Source organism: Lytechinus variegatus, chromosome 7, assembly GCF_018143015.1.
Source record: "Lytechinus variegatus isolate NC3 chromosome 7, Lvar_3.0, whole genome shotgun sequence".
NCBI lineage: Eukaryota > Metazoa > Echinodermata > Echinoidea > Temnopleuroida > Toxopneustidae > Lytechinus > Lytechinus variegatus.
In genome coordinates this window covers 3,868,213-3,886,812 of record NC_054746.1, presented here as the reverse complement: position 1 = coordinate 3,886,812, position 18,600 = coordinate 3,868,213, and the positions used below count along the sequence as shown (strand labels likewise).

Here is an 18,600-nt window from a genome sequence, read left to right as displayed (position 1 = left end):
AATCTGAGTTCATTGTCATAAAACCTGAATAAGTCCAGTTATCACCTTACTACATGGGCCAAATTATACAACTAGGTGATTACTATATGTCCTGGATACTACAGACAAAATAAAAATAAAGATGGATCTGAACAGGTCCGGACATTTGTATAACAGAATAGTATTTTTTTTCCTTGATAAAGTAGTGTACTAATAAAAGAGGTAAAGCTTACATAGTACAACATTCAATACCTTGATAAAAGATACTTTAGAATATCAGTCAATATCCAACCTGCCAAACTCTGAAAAAGAAAAATTTGATTCTTTAACCCCCAAAACTGTATTTTATGATATAAATCTAGCAAATTGACTAAATACATTGGTTCGCATTGCGATACTGGAAAAAAAAGTTTTGCTGTCTGAAAGTGGTATAACCACAGGTTTACAGTGTAAAAGTGGCATTCTCAGAATGTCTTTTTCATTATTTCTCGCAAAAGTACTCTTAAAACCAATGTGAACCAATGTTTCAACAAGTGGAGCACCTCTGGCAGTCTCACCTGCATCGCGCAATTCAATATAGCAGCAGTGGTGATTTTGAAAACTACTATAACATAATTATTAAAAAAAAACATTCATATAATGATACAATACTACGTTCATTGACAAGTCTCAATATTAGCATCAAATTCTATGACATTTTATTCTTTTATTCGGGCCGCAGACCATTCGTAAGGTGTGCCGTCGCCTTTTGAGTGTTACATAGACCATGGAATGTCAGGTATGCTACAAATGATGTGGAACGCCAAAAATTAAATGTATGTAGATCGTAAAAAATGCTTGAAAGAACCTGTATTCTTATTGAGAAATCGTACTGATACGACTAACATCGTACTGGTTGGCAGGTCTGGAATTTTTCCACCTTGATCAAACAACATTTTAAGAATAGGAAAATAGATTTAAAGTTACCTTAAATCACCGCCCCTGTCCAAGATATCAGGGACATTCACCATCTCTCGGATCTCTTCTTTAGTCGGTCCTTTTGGTTTCTGTACCTCTAGAACCATCCTAGCTCCAATATTGTTCTCTGTTTTCACCCCTCCTGATCCCTGACTGGGTCCAACGGGGGGTTTACCTTGCACCCCATTAGCAGATGATCCAGTTATACCTGTCCCTTCACCACCACCTCCTCCTCTATCTACACCCTTTGTATCGTTCATATTAACTTGCGATGTACCAGAGGTTTGTTTTGATGATGGTGGTGGTTGATGTGAAGCTACTGCAGCATTTGTGCTATGAGTTTGTTGGCCAGTGGGTTCAGTTTGCTTTACAGGGTTTTTGTTTTGTCCTGTTTGGGGCCGTGAGTCCAGTTTGCCCTGGGCAAGAGGTGTCCTGGATGGTAAGGGTTCTGACTTCACCTCAATTTTGCTCGGAACTGCAGTCCTGGGGTTTGGTGCTGAAAGGGAAGGAAATCAAATTGAAAGTTGTCAAAGCAAATGTGAGCACTGACCTAAACACTTTTTCTTTCAAAAGTATGATTAGATATGTGCAAAACAATTACGATTAGATTTTTGTATACAATTGTAACAATGAAATGAAAATCAAGACTTCAAAATCATGAAAAACATACCAGTGATTTATCTAATTCTCAAGATAGTGACAAGACCATGGTGGATTAAGTGGAAGACCTTGTTTTATTAAGCCGAAAGAAAAGTGTATACAAAATGCTGGTGAGATGGACTTCCCTTATTTTGGTTGTCAAAAAAATCCTGGATGTGCTACTGATAAGAAGTCTGAAAATTGTTATCACAGAAACGTGGCTCACCACATCTCCCTCAAATATTCCATCAATGTATCATCATCATCATCATCACCATCGTCATCATCATCATCATCATCATCATCATCACCATCACCATCATCATCATCATCATCATCATCATCATCATCACCATCATCATCATCACCATCGTCATCATCATCATCATCATCATCACCATCATCATCATCATCATCATCATCACCATCACCATCGTCATCATCATCATCATCATCATCATCATCATCATCATCATCATCATCATCATCACCATCATCATCATCATCATCATCATCACCATCATCACCATCATCATCACCATCATCACCATCATCATCACCATCATCATCATCATCATCATCATCACCATCATCATCATCATCATCACCATCACCATCGTCATCATCATCATCATCATCATCATCATCATCATCATCATCATCATCATCATCACCATCATCATCATCATCATCATCATCATCATCACCATCATCATCACCATCATCATCATCACCATCGTCATCATCATCATCATCATCATCATCATCACCATCATCATCATCACCATCGTCATCATCATCATCATCATCATCATCATCATCATCATCATCATCATCATCAGCATCATCATCACCATCATCATTATCATCACATCACCATCATCATCATCATCCCTTGTAAGAAGAAGATAACAGAGCATGCCCTGTTTTGAGCCTACCTAGCCTCTTTGTGGCAGGAAATTTGTTGCGGACCCTGTTGCGTAGGTTGCGCCTTTCTACCGAGTTGTCTTTGGTACTGAGCTTCCGGAGTAACTGGGCTAAATGCTCTTCAAATTCCCTCTCTTGGAGTTCATGCATCATCCCATGAGACATCTTCCTGTTGTTATAGAAACACACACAAACAGATGCATTCTAATACTAGAGCAAACGGCCTCAAGCCATACACAAACCATACTGCATAAATTTCAATAAATCAAGAAAGTAAAATGATATCAGGAGGCATTTCCAAAAAAAGACGTTTTAATGTGTCAGGTTTATTTAAAGATAATCTGCAAAATATCAAATGATGTTTTCATTTAATGTGGTAGATATAACTTTACTTTAGAAACCATGTTACAATGCAACCTGTCCACAAAGACCATCGAACAGAGAGAAAAGCAGTGTTGATCACATGGTCTTTGTGGATGGATAGGTTCTTGTAATACTTGTTTCCATGGTGAAAATTATTTTTTTCAGAAATCAAACGAGTGGTATTTACAGAGAGGTAGTTCCTAAAGCAGATTTGACTGTATTTATGATAAAATTTCACAGATACTACCAATCATAGTTTATTATTACTACAATGAAATATTTCAACATTCATCAACTACTCCCTGAATATAGCATATTATTATCTGTATCAGACATCTAAGCAGGTCATTTAAAAAACTGTATTTCCCTAGATTTAATGATTGTCGGGAAGGGATGGTTATATTGTTTGTATTTTGCTTGGTCTCTATGCTTGCATTGACTTTGCATGCACAGGTGATGCAATATATACCTTTTTATTTCCACGGTCTCACATCCAGGAACTTTAGAGATGGAGGGCAATAAAATGTTTGCTTGCAATACTCATGCAGCCAATATGGCACACATGAATTCCGCAATGAGATTACACGCAAAAAGAAGACTGCAGATTTTAAACACGTAGGAGTAATGCCAAAAATTTGTTTACAAATTAAAATTTATCCCATTAAAGCCTTTTTATTTACTGAAGGCATTGTTATTAATGTGTATCATAAAAAAAACATAAAAGACATATAACAATGTTAAAAGTTGAAATGTTGCTAAAATCAGTACCACATCACAAACTGCAAAAACAACATATACAATACAAACAACAAAAAATAAAACAAACAAATGTAGTACATGTATAAGTAAAATGTAATAAAAAGAGGGAAGACATGTGGGGGAAATGATAAACATGTAGGAAGTGATAAATTCTTTGATATTAGTCAAAACTGATTTGCCTGTGATATATTATGAAATGAGAAATCAACATCCAAACAAAAATTGATCATTCATTTAGTGCAGTAAACAAAACATATTCAGAATATCTGACCTCTTTTATTATTAAAAAATGGAGCTTAGCAAATCTGATAAGTTTTTTTTTTACAATAGTATCTGAAAGTATACTCAAACGTGGTGGGGTGAGTGGGGGTTGCAGGGAGGGGCTTCTCACCCCCTTCTATGCATTGCATGATAAAGCCTAAACAAAAACATTCTAAAAATCATGTTTCATTACATTGTTTGGCTTCAAGTCTAGCGCATATATGGAGACCAAGTTCATGATGCCAAGACAAGCTAATATAAAAATAAATTATACAGTATGCACATGGGTAAAAAATGCTTTTAAAATAATTTTGTATAGAATTTAAATAAATTTTGTTTTCTTAGCCAAAATTCATGTATGAATGATTATTATTGCTTTTACTGATTAGAAATAATTAAACGCATGTAAATTACGATCGCAGAAGTATTCTTCATCAGGAAAAAAATATATCATAAAGGGTTAGATTTTAAGAAATTTACATAACCATATAAAAAAATCACTTAATTTTGATAGTAGACACCCTCATCTTTTTAAATTACATTAACGAAGATCATAGAGAATAAACAAAAGTAAACATATCTGAGCTTTTATCTATCAATTTATAGCTAAAATTTTAATATCATGCATGAATTATGTGTAAATTAGTATAATCAATCAAATCGCAAAATTGATCTAATCAATTAATAGTTAAAACTATGCGAATTGTAGATCATGCTACGGGTGACCTGCATGCTGATTAAAGAGACATATATTTTGCAACCGATTCACTTTTCAGTTGCGGATGTTAGCTATTTAAGACATCAAAACTTACGTGCACTGTCTGGCTCTGGATGAAGCCAAAGTTGAATGAGCCGATTTAGGTCTGGGAGATGAACTACTAGAATCCACACTGCGTAAAGGATGAGGATCAGGGGTATATAGGGGAACAGTGGATGTGATAGGCCATTGGTTTATTGCCATTTGGTCCTTATGAAAACAGGGTGCAGTTTCACAAAATTTTTCAATGGAAAGAATATGTGAAAGGGCACTTCTGATTGGTTGGTGGTCAAGAACATGGAGCTTGATTGGCTATCACCATTTCGTGACTGATCATCAACTTTTGTGTGTAACAGAGCCCAAGACAGTTTGTCTAATTAAGCTAAATAGGCCACAAATTCATGTTCAATTGTAAATAAAGCTTAATGGGGTGCGGTGCTGCAAGAAAGTTGAGCTGTAATCTAACACAAATCAACCACGAATTTCCACTTGATTTCATGACTTATTCTCAATATGGAATTGAACACGGGTTTCTTATAACACCACATGAGTTAAAGTGATCATATAACTTTGTTCTGATTTGAAAAATTCTCATTTTGGTTCTTGAAAATGGGCTAAACATTAGGCTCATAGTGTAAAAATACCATCCCAAAAGTATTATATCTACAGGATCAATTTTAAAACCTTGGAGATGTAAACCAAAGTTTGAATATAGTTGGGTTTTTGAGGACACATACAGGCACTCATACACATGTTTCGTCTCAGTTTGAGAATTTTTTAAAACAGCTGCTCACAAAGTTAAACGATCCCTTTAAACAAATTAATGTCCTTCATTTTGACTCTGTTGTAGTACAACTTCCAAAGTTTTATGTTCTGTATTGAAGAGGATTGATTTTTTTTTCTTCTCTGTAATACAACCAGGTATGTGAAGAGTGTTTCTTGCATTAAAGCTACAAACTATATAATAGTAGTATTTGAAGACCAAATGACAATTTACCAACAAAAAAAAAAGGATTGTACTGGAGGGATGTGAAGATTAAAGATGAAAGGTAGGATGATAAGATACTACTGCATGTAGTTAAAGGGAGTGCAAAGCAAACACTGCAAACAAGTGATACCTAAAGAAAAAATGAATGGAGTGTTAATATGAACTCAACTCTCAAAGTCAATATGCAATATTATCACCCGTATCAGACATCTGAGCTGGTCATTTACAAAACCGTATTGCCCTACATTTTCTGAATATCGGGAAGGGTAGGTATATTGTTTGTATTTTCCTCGGTCTCAGTGCGCGTATTTACTTTGCATGCAGAGACGAAGCAAAATATACCTTTGTATTTTCCCTGGTCTCACATCCGGGAATTTGTGGATGCGTATAAAGAGATACGCTTCATAAGGATCCGCCCACCAACAATATACGTCATAATAAAGACAACGCTGGATCCGAGCGCTTGCAAGTACGTCATAATGGTAAAGTGCAGAGCCTAGACCGATATTAACATGACACAATAGAACTCTATTTTTAAAAGAAATATCCCCATTATCATGATTTTTGCTCTAGATATCTGATTTGGATGATAATAAAAATACTGACTGGCTGTTCTTTCGGGGAACATCAAATATATTGCCCTTAAAAGACCCATATTGCCCTCGTCTAAAGACTCGGGCCAATATGATTCTTTTGCTGGCAATATATTTGATGTTCCCCTCAAGGCCAGTCAATATTATATAAGTGTAACATGTAAATAAGCTTTTTCCAATCAACTAATGTAATATTACTTTGATAATCACTCACACTCTGTACTACATTATGTAACATTACAACTTCATTCAACATAAGATTAATTTGTTCTTATTATTACACCGACTGTAGCATTATTATATTTTTTTCTGAAAATTATAAGTCATTCCTGAAAATATCAAATTGAAAAACTATGCTTAGTTTTATTCTTGTAAACAGAAATTATTACTCGGTTTTTATGCAAGAGAAATCTTGCAATGGATATGAAAACCTATATATGCAATGAGGAATTACATATTTTGTTTTTCATACTTGCAAATAGTACAAAATCTATATATTGACCTATCACAAGATGTTGTGGTAAAAAAAATTTAATAAAAACATCATGTTGCTACAGACAGGGTTGGAACAGGGAGTTCATCTTTACTCTCTGATTGGAGGAAAATGATGCCTCAGAGCACATTGACAAACCTTGAATTGTTTTCCTTGACAGTGGACTCATGAATAAAATAGCGTATCTAACCATGGTAACAGGCGTCAATTTGGTGCACTGTGACAAAAGCGCGCATCAGAATTGGACATTTTTTATATACGCACCAGATACGTGCTAAATTAAGCATAATTTATACAGGAAATCTGCATAAACCATGGACTCAACTGTGGGTTTTCAAAAACTCCTTTGTGAATTCGGGCTTTTAAGCCAAGTGCACACAATTTGATTGCAACAGCTGCGCAGAGCGTTGTATCTCAAGGCGTCTCTTCTGCGGCTATGCTGTCTGCGCAACATAGCTGCAGAAGATTGGCCATGACGTCGTCTAGAACAAATCCGACTGGTTGAAATTAGCAAAATCGCAGGAAGATCTGACATGTCAAATGTCTGAGATCATTTGATATGCGATCCCAATGCAACAAGCGGGTCGCAGTTGCAGTGCGTTGGCAGGTTGGCACACGCTCTGATTTTGTTGCAATTGCATCGCATCGTGAGCGCTGGGCTTTAGAAGAACAATTACAATGTTGCATGATAAAGAAAATAGAGCCTGGAGTATGGAAAAAATTAACACAATAACCATATCGAGCAGGTCTTTGTCTCCAAATCTACACAACTCCATCCATTATTTTGAAATGATCTCCAACTTGACTTTAAAATTTACAGTTCCATACATACCCATTTAAATGCAAATTTAAAATTTATCCTAAGCACATACCTGAATAATAATCCCACCGCTCCCTAAATATTCCTCTTAAGAATTGTCAGTTCACCCTCACTTCTTATTTCTCTCTTCTTATTTCAAGTATATTTCTCTCTTTTTTTATAATACACTATTAGTTATTCAGGAATAGTATTAAGTAAAAGATCTTTATATATGTGTATGCAATCTGCAACTTCAAATATTATAACCATTGTTTTATGTCTATTGAATTAATTAAGGTACTGTACTATTTTATCACTAACGTTTTCTTTTTTGTCTAAATGTTATAATGTAGCATATTATTTTAGATATGAATAAAAAGTGGTGTTTCCTTGCAAAAGTGATAATGAAGAATTTCTGAGCAAAAATTGAAATTGTACTTTTATGACAATGTACAAAATTTCAAACTGACTTGTAAAGAAAGCTGCTATTTACTTTTGAAATGAGAGTGACTTTTGCATTTGCTTTTCATCAGACCATAAAATTCCTTCTCTGGAAGGGAAAAAAGGAATCAGAAAAAGCAAAATCAATTTGCGAAAATGAAAGCAAAAAGCCAAAGAACCAGAAATGTAAAAAGATATCATGCTCCAATGCTTGCTTCATGCAAGTAAAATATGAAAGCATTACCTTGGAGAGCGTGTACTAGAGGTCGCTTGACCTCGCCTATAACGCAATAGAAGACACCGCTATGGTCAATCATAGGAAGTAATGTTCATACTAGCTCACAGTCTAATCTTACCTATCTAATGTGAACACACCTTTTTAATATCTAGATATAGAATACACAATAAGATTGTATTGATTCTTTCAACCTTCTTATTAATTATGACAGAACAGCAAATGAACAATTTAATTTAACTGGCAAGACAATTATACCATGTCAGTTGATATATGTTGGGTGTATAAGAATTTTGCTTGTAACCTCAACTTATTCTCTTTCTTAAAATAGAATTTAAACTATATAAATGATTAAGTTAATTCTTTGTTTAAGCTTGTTACATTTGGAGCAAACAGTCCAGGTTTGAGAATATATTTCCAGAGGTTAGTTATTAAATTTTGAGCAGACTATTTGCATTCGTTAACAGGATATAAAAATCGGTAAAAGTGAATGAAAAGAACTCCAACAGTTATATGCATCTAGCATTTCAAAGTAACAAAAGAGACTGAAAATTCCCCAGTGATGTTATTATTGTTAAAGAATAGAACCGAAAGAGGAATATAAAGATGATGTATCCCAATCTTAACTTATTCTTAAATCCTTATAAATCCTTCTTAAAGAGGAATGCAAAGATGATGTATCCCAATCTTAACTTATTCTTAGATCCTTATAAAAATCCTTCTTAAAGAGGAATGTAAAGATGATGTATCCCAATCTTAACTTATTCTTAAATCCTTATAAGTCCTTCTTAAAGCCTTCTTAAATCCTTATAAAGCTCTGTCAAGAAAATATGAACCCTACATTAGATGACATTATCAAGCATAATCCATTTGAAACCAATCCATAAAAGTAGAGATGCAATTAAGTAAAATACAATTGAGGTTTATTCTTCCATTCTAAAATGAAATCAAACATTGATTTTGCATTGATAGCAACATTAAGGTGCAAACACAGTACATTGAATAATTGGAAAACCAAAGTTGATAAAAAGAACGAGATTACAATATATTGATGCGTATATATTTGAAAATGTTAAAACAAAGCAAAAATCCATCACTCTACCCTAATGATAAAAATCTACACACATATTGTCCACACAAATATTTTACAACTGCACATTGAATTTAAATAAGACGAAAATAGCATAATAACCAGGGTATAAAGCTGATGTTGGGCATTTTATAATATAGGTAATGCAAATTATTAAAATTGTATTAGTGAAACTTACTTGTCAGAGAAGAGTCTTGAATGTAGTAAATGGTTCATGGAATTCCTACTTTCCATTAAGGAACTGAAAGGAAGATGATAACGGAAAGACAAACATATGAATCATTAATTCATGTTCATAAATACACATTGAAAGAATAGAATTGTGTCTTTTTCAAATACATATGCATAAAAGTATCACTTTTTAAAATTTGTTTGCACACCATAAAATCTTAAGATAAGTACTATTAAGTATTACTCACCCATATTTCTCCATTGAGTTTGGTGAGGGAAAAGTTCTCATCCATCCCCCTCTCCTAGCGTATTCCTCCCTGCTTTCGAGGATTATCTTTCGTTCTTCTAGAGTCAGTCCGGAACCATCTTTGGGACCCGACGATGCTGCTGCGGACTTTCTACCAGAGTTTGGTCTGACAAGCTTGTTACCCACCACCCCGGCAGAGTTGGGTCTTTGTCGCTGTGGAAAGGGCAGATATGAGAAGGAATGTCCAACTTTATTTGAAGAATAATACCAGGGGACCGTTTCATGAAAGTTGTAAGCACTGAAACGTTGTCTTTCTCCGACAGTAACCAAGGTAACAGTCAGAGACCAGAGCCTCTCAGCCAATAAAAACCAAGGATTTCACAGAAATAGTCCGCACTGACAATTTAGTCAGTGCTGACAACTTTCATGAAACACCCACCTGAAGCATTGCCTGGTTAAAGCCGAATGGACATTTAGTAATGTTGGAAAAATGTTGGAATATGTATGAATGAGCATAAATATATTCTAAACAGAAACATGGAAAATGAAAAAAAAAAGAGCAAATCAAAGGATATAATTAATGGTTTATGGGAATAATGGCCAGCATTATTTCTCAAAAAGAGTGAAGGCATTCAATCCATTACAGATTGTTTCTCTACATGTCCATGTGAATACACATGTACTCGCGACAAATGAGATATGTCTGACAGCATAATGGTGTATGTATAAAAACTTTTTAATCTCAGCTACAAATTTTGCTTGACAGAGCTACAATTCTCAACTCATATTTTACTCCAGGTACTACTCAATGTTTCAAATTGTTCAGAATGAAAGAACAAACAATGAATAAAAAAAAAACAAAGAAAAGAAAGTGTGGTTATAAACATATTATGCCAATACATGCTTGAAGACTAGACTAAACTTTTAAGAGCAATTTTCATAAAATCAAATCCGCAATATTTCAGAGATGCGATCAATGACAATAAAAAAAGGGATGAAAGGCTCAATGAGAAAGGAAGAGGAGAGAAAGAAGGAAAAGTGGAGATTAGAACTTAGGAAGAAGGTAGGCGTTAAATGTAAGGTTGAAGGTTCATCATGAAAGAGAGAAATCTAACTTTTAAAAGAATGCATATCATCTAAAGGTGACCACACACCTTACGATTGGTCTGCAACTCAATTTTAGAATAAAATGTAGTAGAATTTGATGCTAATATTGAGACTTGGAATATCTTACTGTGTAATGTTTGAAAGTTCAAATCTGTGACTATGCTATCATCCTTCTTAGAATAAAAGCAAATTTGATATTGAGTCATAATGACGTCATAGCAGGCGTACAATTGGCTACGATTTGAAACTTATTTGGTCTTTACTACAAAATAAAGGCTTGCAATCTTTCAAAATGGTTATATTAGTATTCTTTCAATTGATTTTAGCCTCAAATAAAATGATAAGTTCCATTCACATTTTCAGAAAATGAGCACAATGCGATTTGTTCCAAAATCGGATCGCGAACAGTCCTAAGGTGTGCGGTGGCCTTAAGCAGTAAAAAGTCTTGTGTGAAATGGAACTCACCGAGAAGGCAGAGCCAATGCGCTCCTTCTAAGTACATGGGATGTAAGTGAGAACACAGCAATGCAATGATGGTAGGATCATGCAAACAAGGGTGAAATGAATGAAAGATAATTAATGATTGTAGAAAACAGGGGGTGTTTCATAAAGCAAACAATCAATGGCTTTACTATTTATTATACGCTACTGAAATTCTTGCATCATTGGACCAGAGCAAAAAAATAAATTAATATCACTATTTGTTTTCATGAAATACTTCCCAGATGAAAATTAAACAGCCTTTCTGAATATGTAAATCAGGATTTTTCCAATTTTTTGACCACCCTAAAAAATGTTATTAACGATTGAAAAGCTACGAAGTGATACATTGTCAATTTCTTTTGATTATTTCATTCAACATTTGAGAGTAAAGATGCATTTAAGACATGGTCCTTTGGAAAGGTCAAGATAGGGAAGCATTTCATGAAAAGATTTGTTAGTGTTTTCAGGCCTGGTGATTTTAACCAACTAATTTGCTCTCAGCCATACAGATGCAAGGATTAACAGTAGCTTTTAAAAATAGACAGAGAAAAATCACTGACTATCTGTTTAATGAAATTCTCCAAAGTGGGATTTTTCAATATCATTGAAAAAAAAAAATAAAAAAACTGATGCACTGATGGTTCTAATGGCAAAACATCAATTTCGACATCTGGGTTTTAAATAAATGCTTCAAATAATCATTAATTGAGACTGAATGTAAAAAAGGAAAAAAAATTAACATCATCTCAAAATCGTTATTAAGTAAATAGAGAAAACTGGAAATATTATCAAACTCTAATGAAAAATAATGAAGAAAATTAGAATCACAACGATAAAGAAAATCATGTTGTAAAAGATGTGAATCAATTTACAGATTGTGAGATAGCATTGTTATTGAAGGACAGGATTCAAATCCACTGCCACTCAAATAGATAACATGGAAAATATCAACAATGTAAATTAACATCAATTGAATTTAAAAACAAATGAATCTTTATTAAGGCCACCGCACACCTTACGACTGTTCGCGATCCGATTTTTGAACATATCGCATTTTGCTCATTTTCTGAAAATGTGAATGGAACATATCATTCTATTTGAGGTTAGAATTAATTGAAAGAATACTAATATAACCATTTTGAAAGATTGCAAGCCTCTATTTTGGAGTAAAGGCCAAATTAGTTACAAATCGTACGACTGATATGATGTCATTACGACTAGATATTAAATTTGCTTTTATTCTAATAAGGATGAGAGCATAGTCACAGATTTGAACATAGGAATTTGTACGATGATTTAGAACATTACACAGTAAGATAATCCAAGTCTCAATATTAGCATCAAATTCCATTACATTTTATTCTGAAATCGGGTCGCAGACCAATCGTAAGGTGTGCGGTCGCCTTTAAGAATAAACATATATACAAGATTTGAAAGGTGCAGGATCCCTGGACTGAGGGCGCTGCTAGACATATGCATACTCTGCGGGCTACGCCAGCTGGCCATTGACATCCATGTTATAGGATGCTTACGCAGATGCCATGTTCCAAACGTCCAATCTATGATGATTCTCAGATGCATAAGCTTCGGCTGCTGTTCAAAAGATCTTGGCAGGCGGGATCCGCCTCTTTCTTCTGTGTGAAGTGATGTCAGCAGAATGATGGCTAGGTCAATGCCGACGTAGTCAAATGCAGCATAGCGTACAGTGGCGGACTGTGACCACAGGAGACAAAGCATTGGAGGGGCACAGCATTGTTCACAAAAAATACGGTGCCCCTCCAATCAATTGTCTCCTCCGGGTCACGGTCCGCCACTGGTAGTGTATGTGCACTGTTAATGCCTGCATTTGCTGTGCGACTGGCTGACGATCAATGGCTGCATGCAAATTTCATTGATAATCTTTATAAGATGCCGGCGAGAACAAAACCACCGAACACTAGTAACAGCGACAGGGATCATGCACCTTTAAGGAAAGACATTGAAGTGACCGAGAAACAAAGAATTGCATCTGAGATATGTAGTTTGATTCATAACCCTTTGTAAGATGGGAGTTATCTTAAAGCTTTCTTCCTTCATGATATTAGCCTGTAGCATTGGCGGACGCTGCAGATATTGCCTTTGCTTTAGAGTCTGATGCCGTCACACGCATTGGATGCAATATGTCTGATGCGAAGGACTACGAGCCTTGCGTGCCCGAGTAGTCTCCTGCATCAGACCTACAAAATGTGTATTTTTTTTTAAATTAAGCCTAACAGCACAGATATCGCTGCAGCCACCGCCTAGATAATAGGTTGGTATAATATATGTATATCTCCTTTATAAGTGTCTTCTGCCATTATACCACCTCTACACCCTATCATACCTGTTGTCTTAGTGTACTAGAAGCAGCTAGATCCTGATTTCTTCTACTCTGCTGCATGCGTCTCATCACGGGATCTTGTACAACGAAACCTGTCAACAAAAACAATACGCACGATCATTATGAAAGCATCTCATTCATGCAAACTTAAAAGTACAAATATAATGAAATCTTTGTTTATGAAATAAGCAATGGGCATTGAACAGGGTACAAAGAAATTTTTTAGCATTTTTTGGCAAAAAAATCTCTTTTAAGAGTAGGGAAATGAAAAAATACTGTCGTAGAGAAACTGACACTGTCTCATATATTCTTCCATTGAGATACACATAACAACTATTTCACTTTAACTTGAAGAAAGTTTGTGTTAGAAAATTTGTAATATTATTTTGAAAAGCCTTCTACAGCCTATAACTATAAAATGTAATCATAATTGTGAACATTGATGTCATGAATACAACAACATACCGGTTAAACTAAAGAGATCACCACACACGTTAGACTTGATCTTCATGTCGATCGGTGCTTCACTGGAGACGGTAATGAAAGAGAAAATAAAAGGAAGTGAAGAGTGGTATGGACAATCAGCATTTTAGCCCAGAGGATAAGTCTCTGGACCTTGAAACAGAGGATTGTGGGTTCAAATCCCAGACATGGCATAGTTTCAATCAGCAAGGAATTCATCCACAGCATGCTGCACTCATCCCAGGTGAGGTAAATGGGAACCCCGGTAGGGATTAATTCCTTGAAAAGCACGTAATAATAGGTCCATTTATATAGCGCAGCTACTATGTGCATATACTCTACTGCGCTTTGATAATTGGTATCATATTATTACCCCGGCTGTAGCTGAGCCGCCATATTAATAGGCGCTAAAGCGTTCAAGGAAAAATCCTACCGGGTACCCATTCACCTCACCTGGGTCGAGTGCAGCACAATGTGGATAAATTTCTTGCTGAAGGAAATTACGCCATGGCTGGGATTCGAACCCACGACCCTCTGTTTCAAAGTCCGAAGACTAATCCACTGGGCCACAACGCTCCATGTGTGCTGTAAGTAATTACGGCCGCCAAGCTAAAGCCGGGGTAATAATATCCAAGTCCTTTCTAAGCGCACAGGGACGTTATATTCATAATGTCATAAGTGCTATACAAGAACTGTTATTATCATTATTGTCATTATATAACTCATTCCAAAACTCTACGTAGGGAAGGTACATATGGAATAACAATGCAAAAAATATCATGGACATTCTCTAGACTTTATGTAGATACTTCACTCACTTCATACTGTATACTGCCATGTATTCTAATCATGTGATAAATGTCGGTTGGTGGAAATACATTTTGATTTCATTTAGATCTAACAAGTAATATATGATGAACGATGTGCAACTTACGTAGCTAATGATGGAGAGAGATTGACTTCTAACACCCAGGGTTTGAGATTGGCATCTACTAAGATATCAAAACCATAAAGCTCTGTGGATAAACAGAAATACATAATTATTCAAAACTTGATGCAATGACATTTCAATATCCTTGATGAAATGCCTTCATTTTTTTTATATATAAATCTTTTGAAACCAAATTCTTTTCAAATTTTCATTCTTTGATAATGCATCACATTAAAATAAGTTTCATCACTGACAACGAACATAGTAAAGCAGCTATTCAATTTCTTAAAAGAAGCTCATTCAATCATTCATTCATTCATTCAATTAATGAAGATTTATTTGATGAAATCATGAGTTCAAATGTAATTGATGAATCTACTTAAAAACAATCAAACATTTCTTTTCACCATTTGATTGACACTTTATATAAAACAATGGTGGGCAATGAATGAAGAATATTCTAAGTCATTTCAAATAAAAGAGGAGACTCTAAGCTTTACAATGATAGGTCATTTGTCTATTGTATTTGTAATGAAGTTATAATACATCATCGATAAATCTGGGTTTTGTTTTTTCTGGGACGCACTGTATAGTGCTATCGAAACAATGTCTCCAAAGCGCTTTACAGATATAACATGATCAAAGCAGTATTCCTTACCAAAGCAATTTCCCCTGTATGGTTGGAACATCTTACAGGCGGTAGCCACAGGAAGCTCTGCACAGATTATTGTTTTGTTCACTGCATCTTCTATTCTCGAAAGTAGAACTGTAAATATAGAATTCAAATCAATTATTCAAAATAATAATCAACACAGTACTCTATCAGAGAACTATTTCATCAAGTTTGTCAACTTGTCATTCACTGGCAATGATTTCATCAAGTTTCGGAACACTGAATACTAGTTATTCGCTAGAAATTATTTCTTGGTAAAATTGGTGCAAACTCCTCCTCACTTTGTATTTTTTTTCTTGTAAAACTCATAAACAAATATTATCTTGTGGAAAACAAACAATTTGTATGGAATATGATACTTTCATTGCTAAAAGAAGTTAATATATGCAATGTGATATTCACTGACGAAAAAAATTGCCCATGGTACTCTTATGATCAAGTATTTCTATTCAGCAATATAGTCATTCTGTTCACCAAACACTTTTCATCACCTTGCAAAATACTATTCCACTCCTCAGTTATTTCAGTACGTCCAGCTCTTTTCAAATTTCAAATATTCAGAACACACATTCGCTTCTAAGTAAAATTTGATCAAGATTCACTTAAGAGTAGTTGATAGATTTTTTGAACAAGAGTGTCGCTAGGGTGAGCACATAATACACTCGCCTGTAGCGTGGAAAATGGAATTATTGGTCAAGAAAGAAAAGTGGAACGGTGGCAACTTGACCTTTAGACCCCCAAATCAATAGAATTCTGGGATCCATGCTAGTTTTATACAATGAGCCTAGGTTAAGTTTAACTGAAGTTATCACATTTACAAGGACTTCAGAAGTGTATTAAAGATGAAAACATGTCACTGTGACCTTGACCTTCGACCTTTTGAACTCAATATCAATAGACTCTCTGGGATCCAAGTTAGTATCATACACCAACTTATGTGAGCCTCGGTTAAGATTAACGTAAGTTATTGCGCTTACAAGGAAAAGTTAACGGATGAACAGACAGACGGACGGAAACCATCACACGTCCTGTAGGACAGGCGTAAAAAAAGTACTTCTGATCAAACCCTGTTGATCGTATTTGCGAAACAATGCATAATGTTCAGTTGATAAGAAATGTGTCATTCAGTTGCTCCAATAAATACTTCATAAAAGAAGTCCTTCTCGACTAATCAACAAGTCAGGTTCTAAGTACAGACCCATATGAAATGGTGCCGTGGATACAAGAAAAACACATTGAAATTCTGATGAAAAAAAAATTATAAAAAATGTTGTGGAATGCATACTTCTACTAGGCGATGTAATATCCTGTATACTTACGTTTAGCATCCTTGCCTTGTTTCTTGAGGTACCTTAGCATTGCTCCTAAACTCCACTTGTTTCCATAGTCCTCAATGTCTCCGTCATCACACCTAAAGCAATAATAGAATCAATAATTAAAGGACAAGTCCACCCCAAGACAATGTTGATTTTAATAAAAAGAGAAAAATCCAGCAAGCATACCATTGAAAATTTCATCAAAATCGGATGTAAAATAAGAAAGTTGTGACATTTTAAAGTTTTGCTTAATTTCAGTTAAATGCACATCCTGGTCGGTATGCAAATGAGGAGTGTGTGTCATCCACACACCATTTCTTTTGTATTTCATTATATGAAATAGGGAATATTCTATTTTTCTCCTCATTGTCAAACAACGATTAATTCTTCCCTGAACATGTGGAATAAGTAGTAATATATGATTCAGTGAAGTTGGTCCTTATTGTCAAATCTATAAACAAGTGGAGTGCCTCTGGCCATCTCACCTGCATCACGCGATTCAACATAGCAGCATTGCTGACTTTGAAAACTACTATAACTCGCACAAGATGTTCAGTGATACTTGGTTACTCTTATTTCCACGTTTTATGAACTAGACCAATACACTTACAGAGATAGGATGGTAATTCAACAAATACCCCCAATGTGGCCAAAATTCATTGACCTCACATGACCTTTGACCTTGATCATGTGACCTGAAACTTGCACAGGATATTCAGTGATACTTGATTACTCTTATGTCCAAGTTTCAAAAGTCAGATCAATAAACTTGCAAAGTTATGATGGTAATTCAACAGATACCCCCATTATGGCCAAAGTTCATTGACCTTTGACCTTGGTCATGTGACCTAGAATGCGCCCTAAATGGCCTTTGACCTTGATCATGTGACCTGAAACTTGCAACAGGATGTTCAGTGATACTTGATTACTCTTATGTCCAAGTTTTATGAACTAGACCAACATACTTTCAAAGTTATGATGGTAATCCAACAAATACCCCCAATTCGGCCAAAGTTCATTGACCCTAAATGACCTTTGACCTTGATCATGTGACCTGAAACTTGCACAGGATGTTCAGTGATACTTGATTACTATTATGTCCAAGTTTCATGAATCAGATACAAAAACTTTTTAAAGTTTTGATTGTAATTCAACAGATACCCCCAAATCGGCCAAAGTTCATTGACCCTAAATGACCTTTGACCTTGGTCATGTGACATGAAACTCATGCAGGATGTTTGGTGATACTTGATTGACCTTATGTCCAAGTTTAATGAACTAGGTCCATATATTTTCTAAGTTATGATGACATTTCAAAAACTTAACCTCAGGTTAAGAATTTGATGTTGATTCCCCCAACATGGTCTAAGTTCATTGACCCTAAATGACCTTTGACCTTGGTCATGTGACATGAAACTCTAATAGGATGTTCAGTAATACTTGATTAACCTTATGGCCAAGTTTCATGAACTAGGTCCATATACTTTCTAAGTTATGAAAAAGCGGCGCCTATAGTCTCACTCTGCTATGCAGGTGAGACAAAAATGAAATACTGTATAAGTGGAAATTT

The 18,600-nt window shown here is 35.1% G+C and overlaps 1 protein-coding gene across 5 annotated transcripts in view; it reads right to left on the bottom strand.

Moving 5' to 3' along the window:
* LOC121418240 (tubulin polyglutamylase TTLL5-like) overlaps window positions 1-18,600 on the bottom strand; it is a 116,283-nt gene that overhangs the window by 75,653 nt on the left and 22,030 nt on the right. For 2 of the 5 annotated variants that reach the window (XM_041611989.1, XM_041611993.1), the window contains exons 12-22: window positions 17,034-17,125; window positions 15,700-15,807; window positions 15,045-15,126; window positions 14,114-14,175; window positions 13,652-13,740; window positions 11,272-11,298; window positions 9,701-9,912; window positions 9,460-9,522; window positions 4,698-4,775; window positions 2,514-2,671; window positions 946-1,432 (exon numbers count right to left, since the gene is read on the bottom strand). In XM_041611989.1, the coding sequence (XP_041467923.1) occupies window positions 946-1,432; window positions 2,514-2,671; window positions 4,698-4,775; window positions 9,460-9,522; window positions 9,701-9,912; window positions 11,272-11,298; window positions 13,652-13,740; window positions 14,114-14,175; window positions 15,045-15,126; window positions 15,700-15,807; window positions 17,034-17,125 (1,458 nt within the window). Of the gene's footprint in view, window positions 1-945; window positions 1,433-2,513; window positions 2,672-4,697; window positions 4,776-8,200; window positions 8,237-9,459; window positions 9,523-9,700; window positions 9,913-11,271; window positions 11,299-13,651; window positions 13,741-14,113; window positions 14,176-15,044; window positions 15,127-15,699; window positions 15,808-17,033; window positions 17,126-18,600 lie in introns of all 5 variants that reach the window. The other 3 variants (XM_041611992.1, XM_041611994.1, XM_041611990.1) reach the window with 3 other exon arrangements.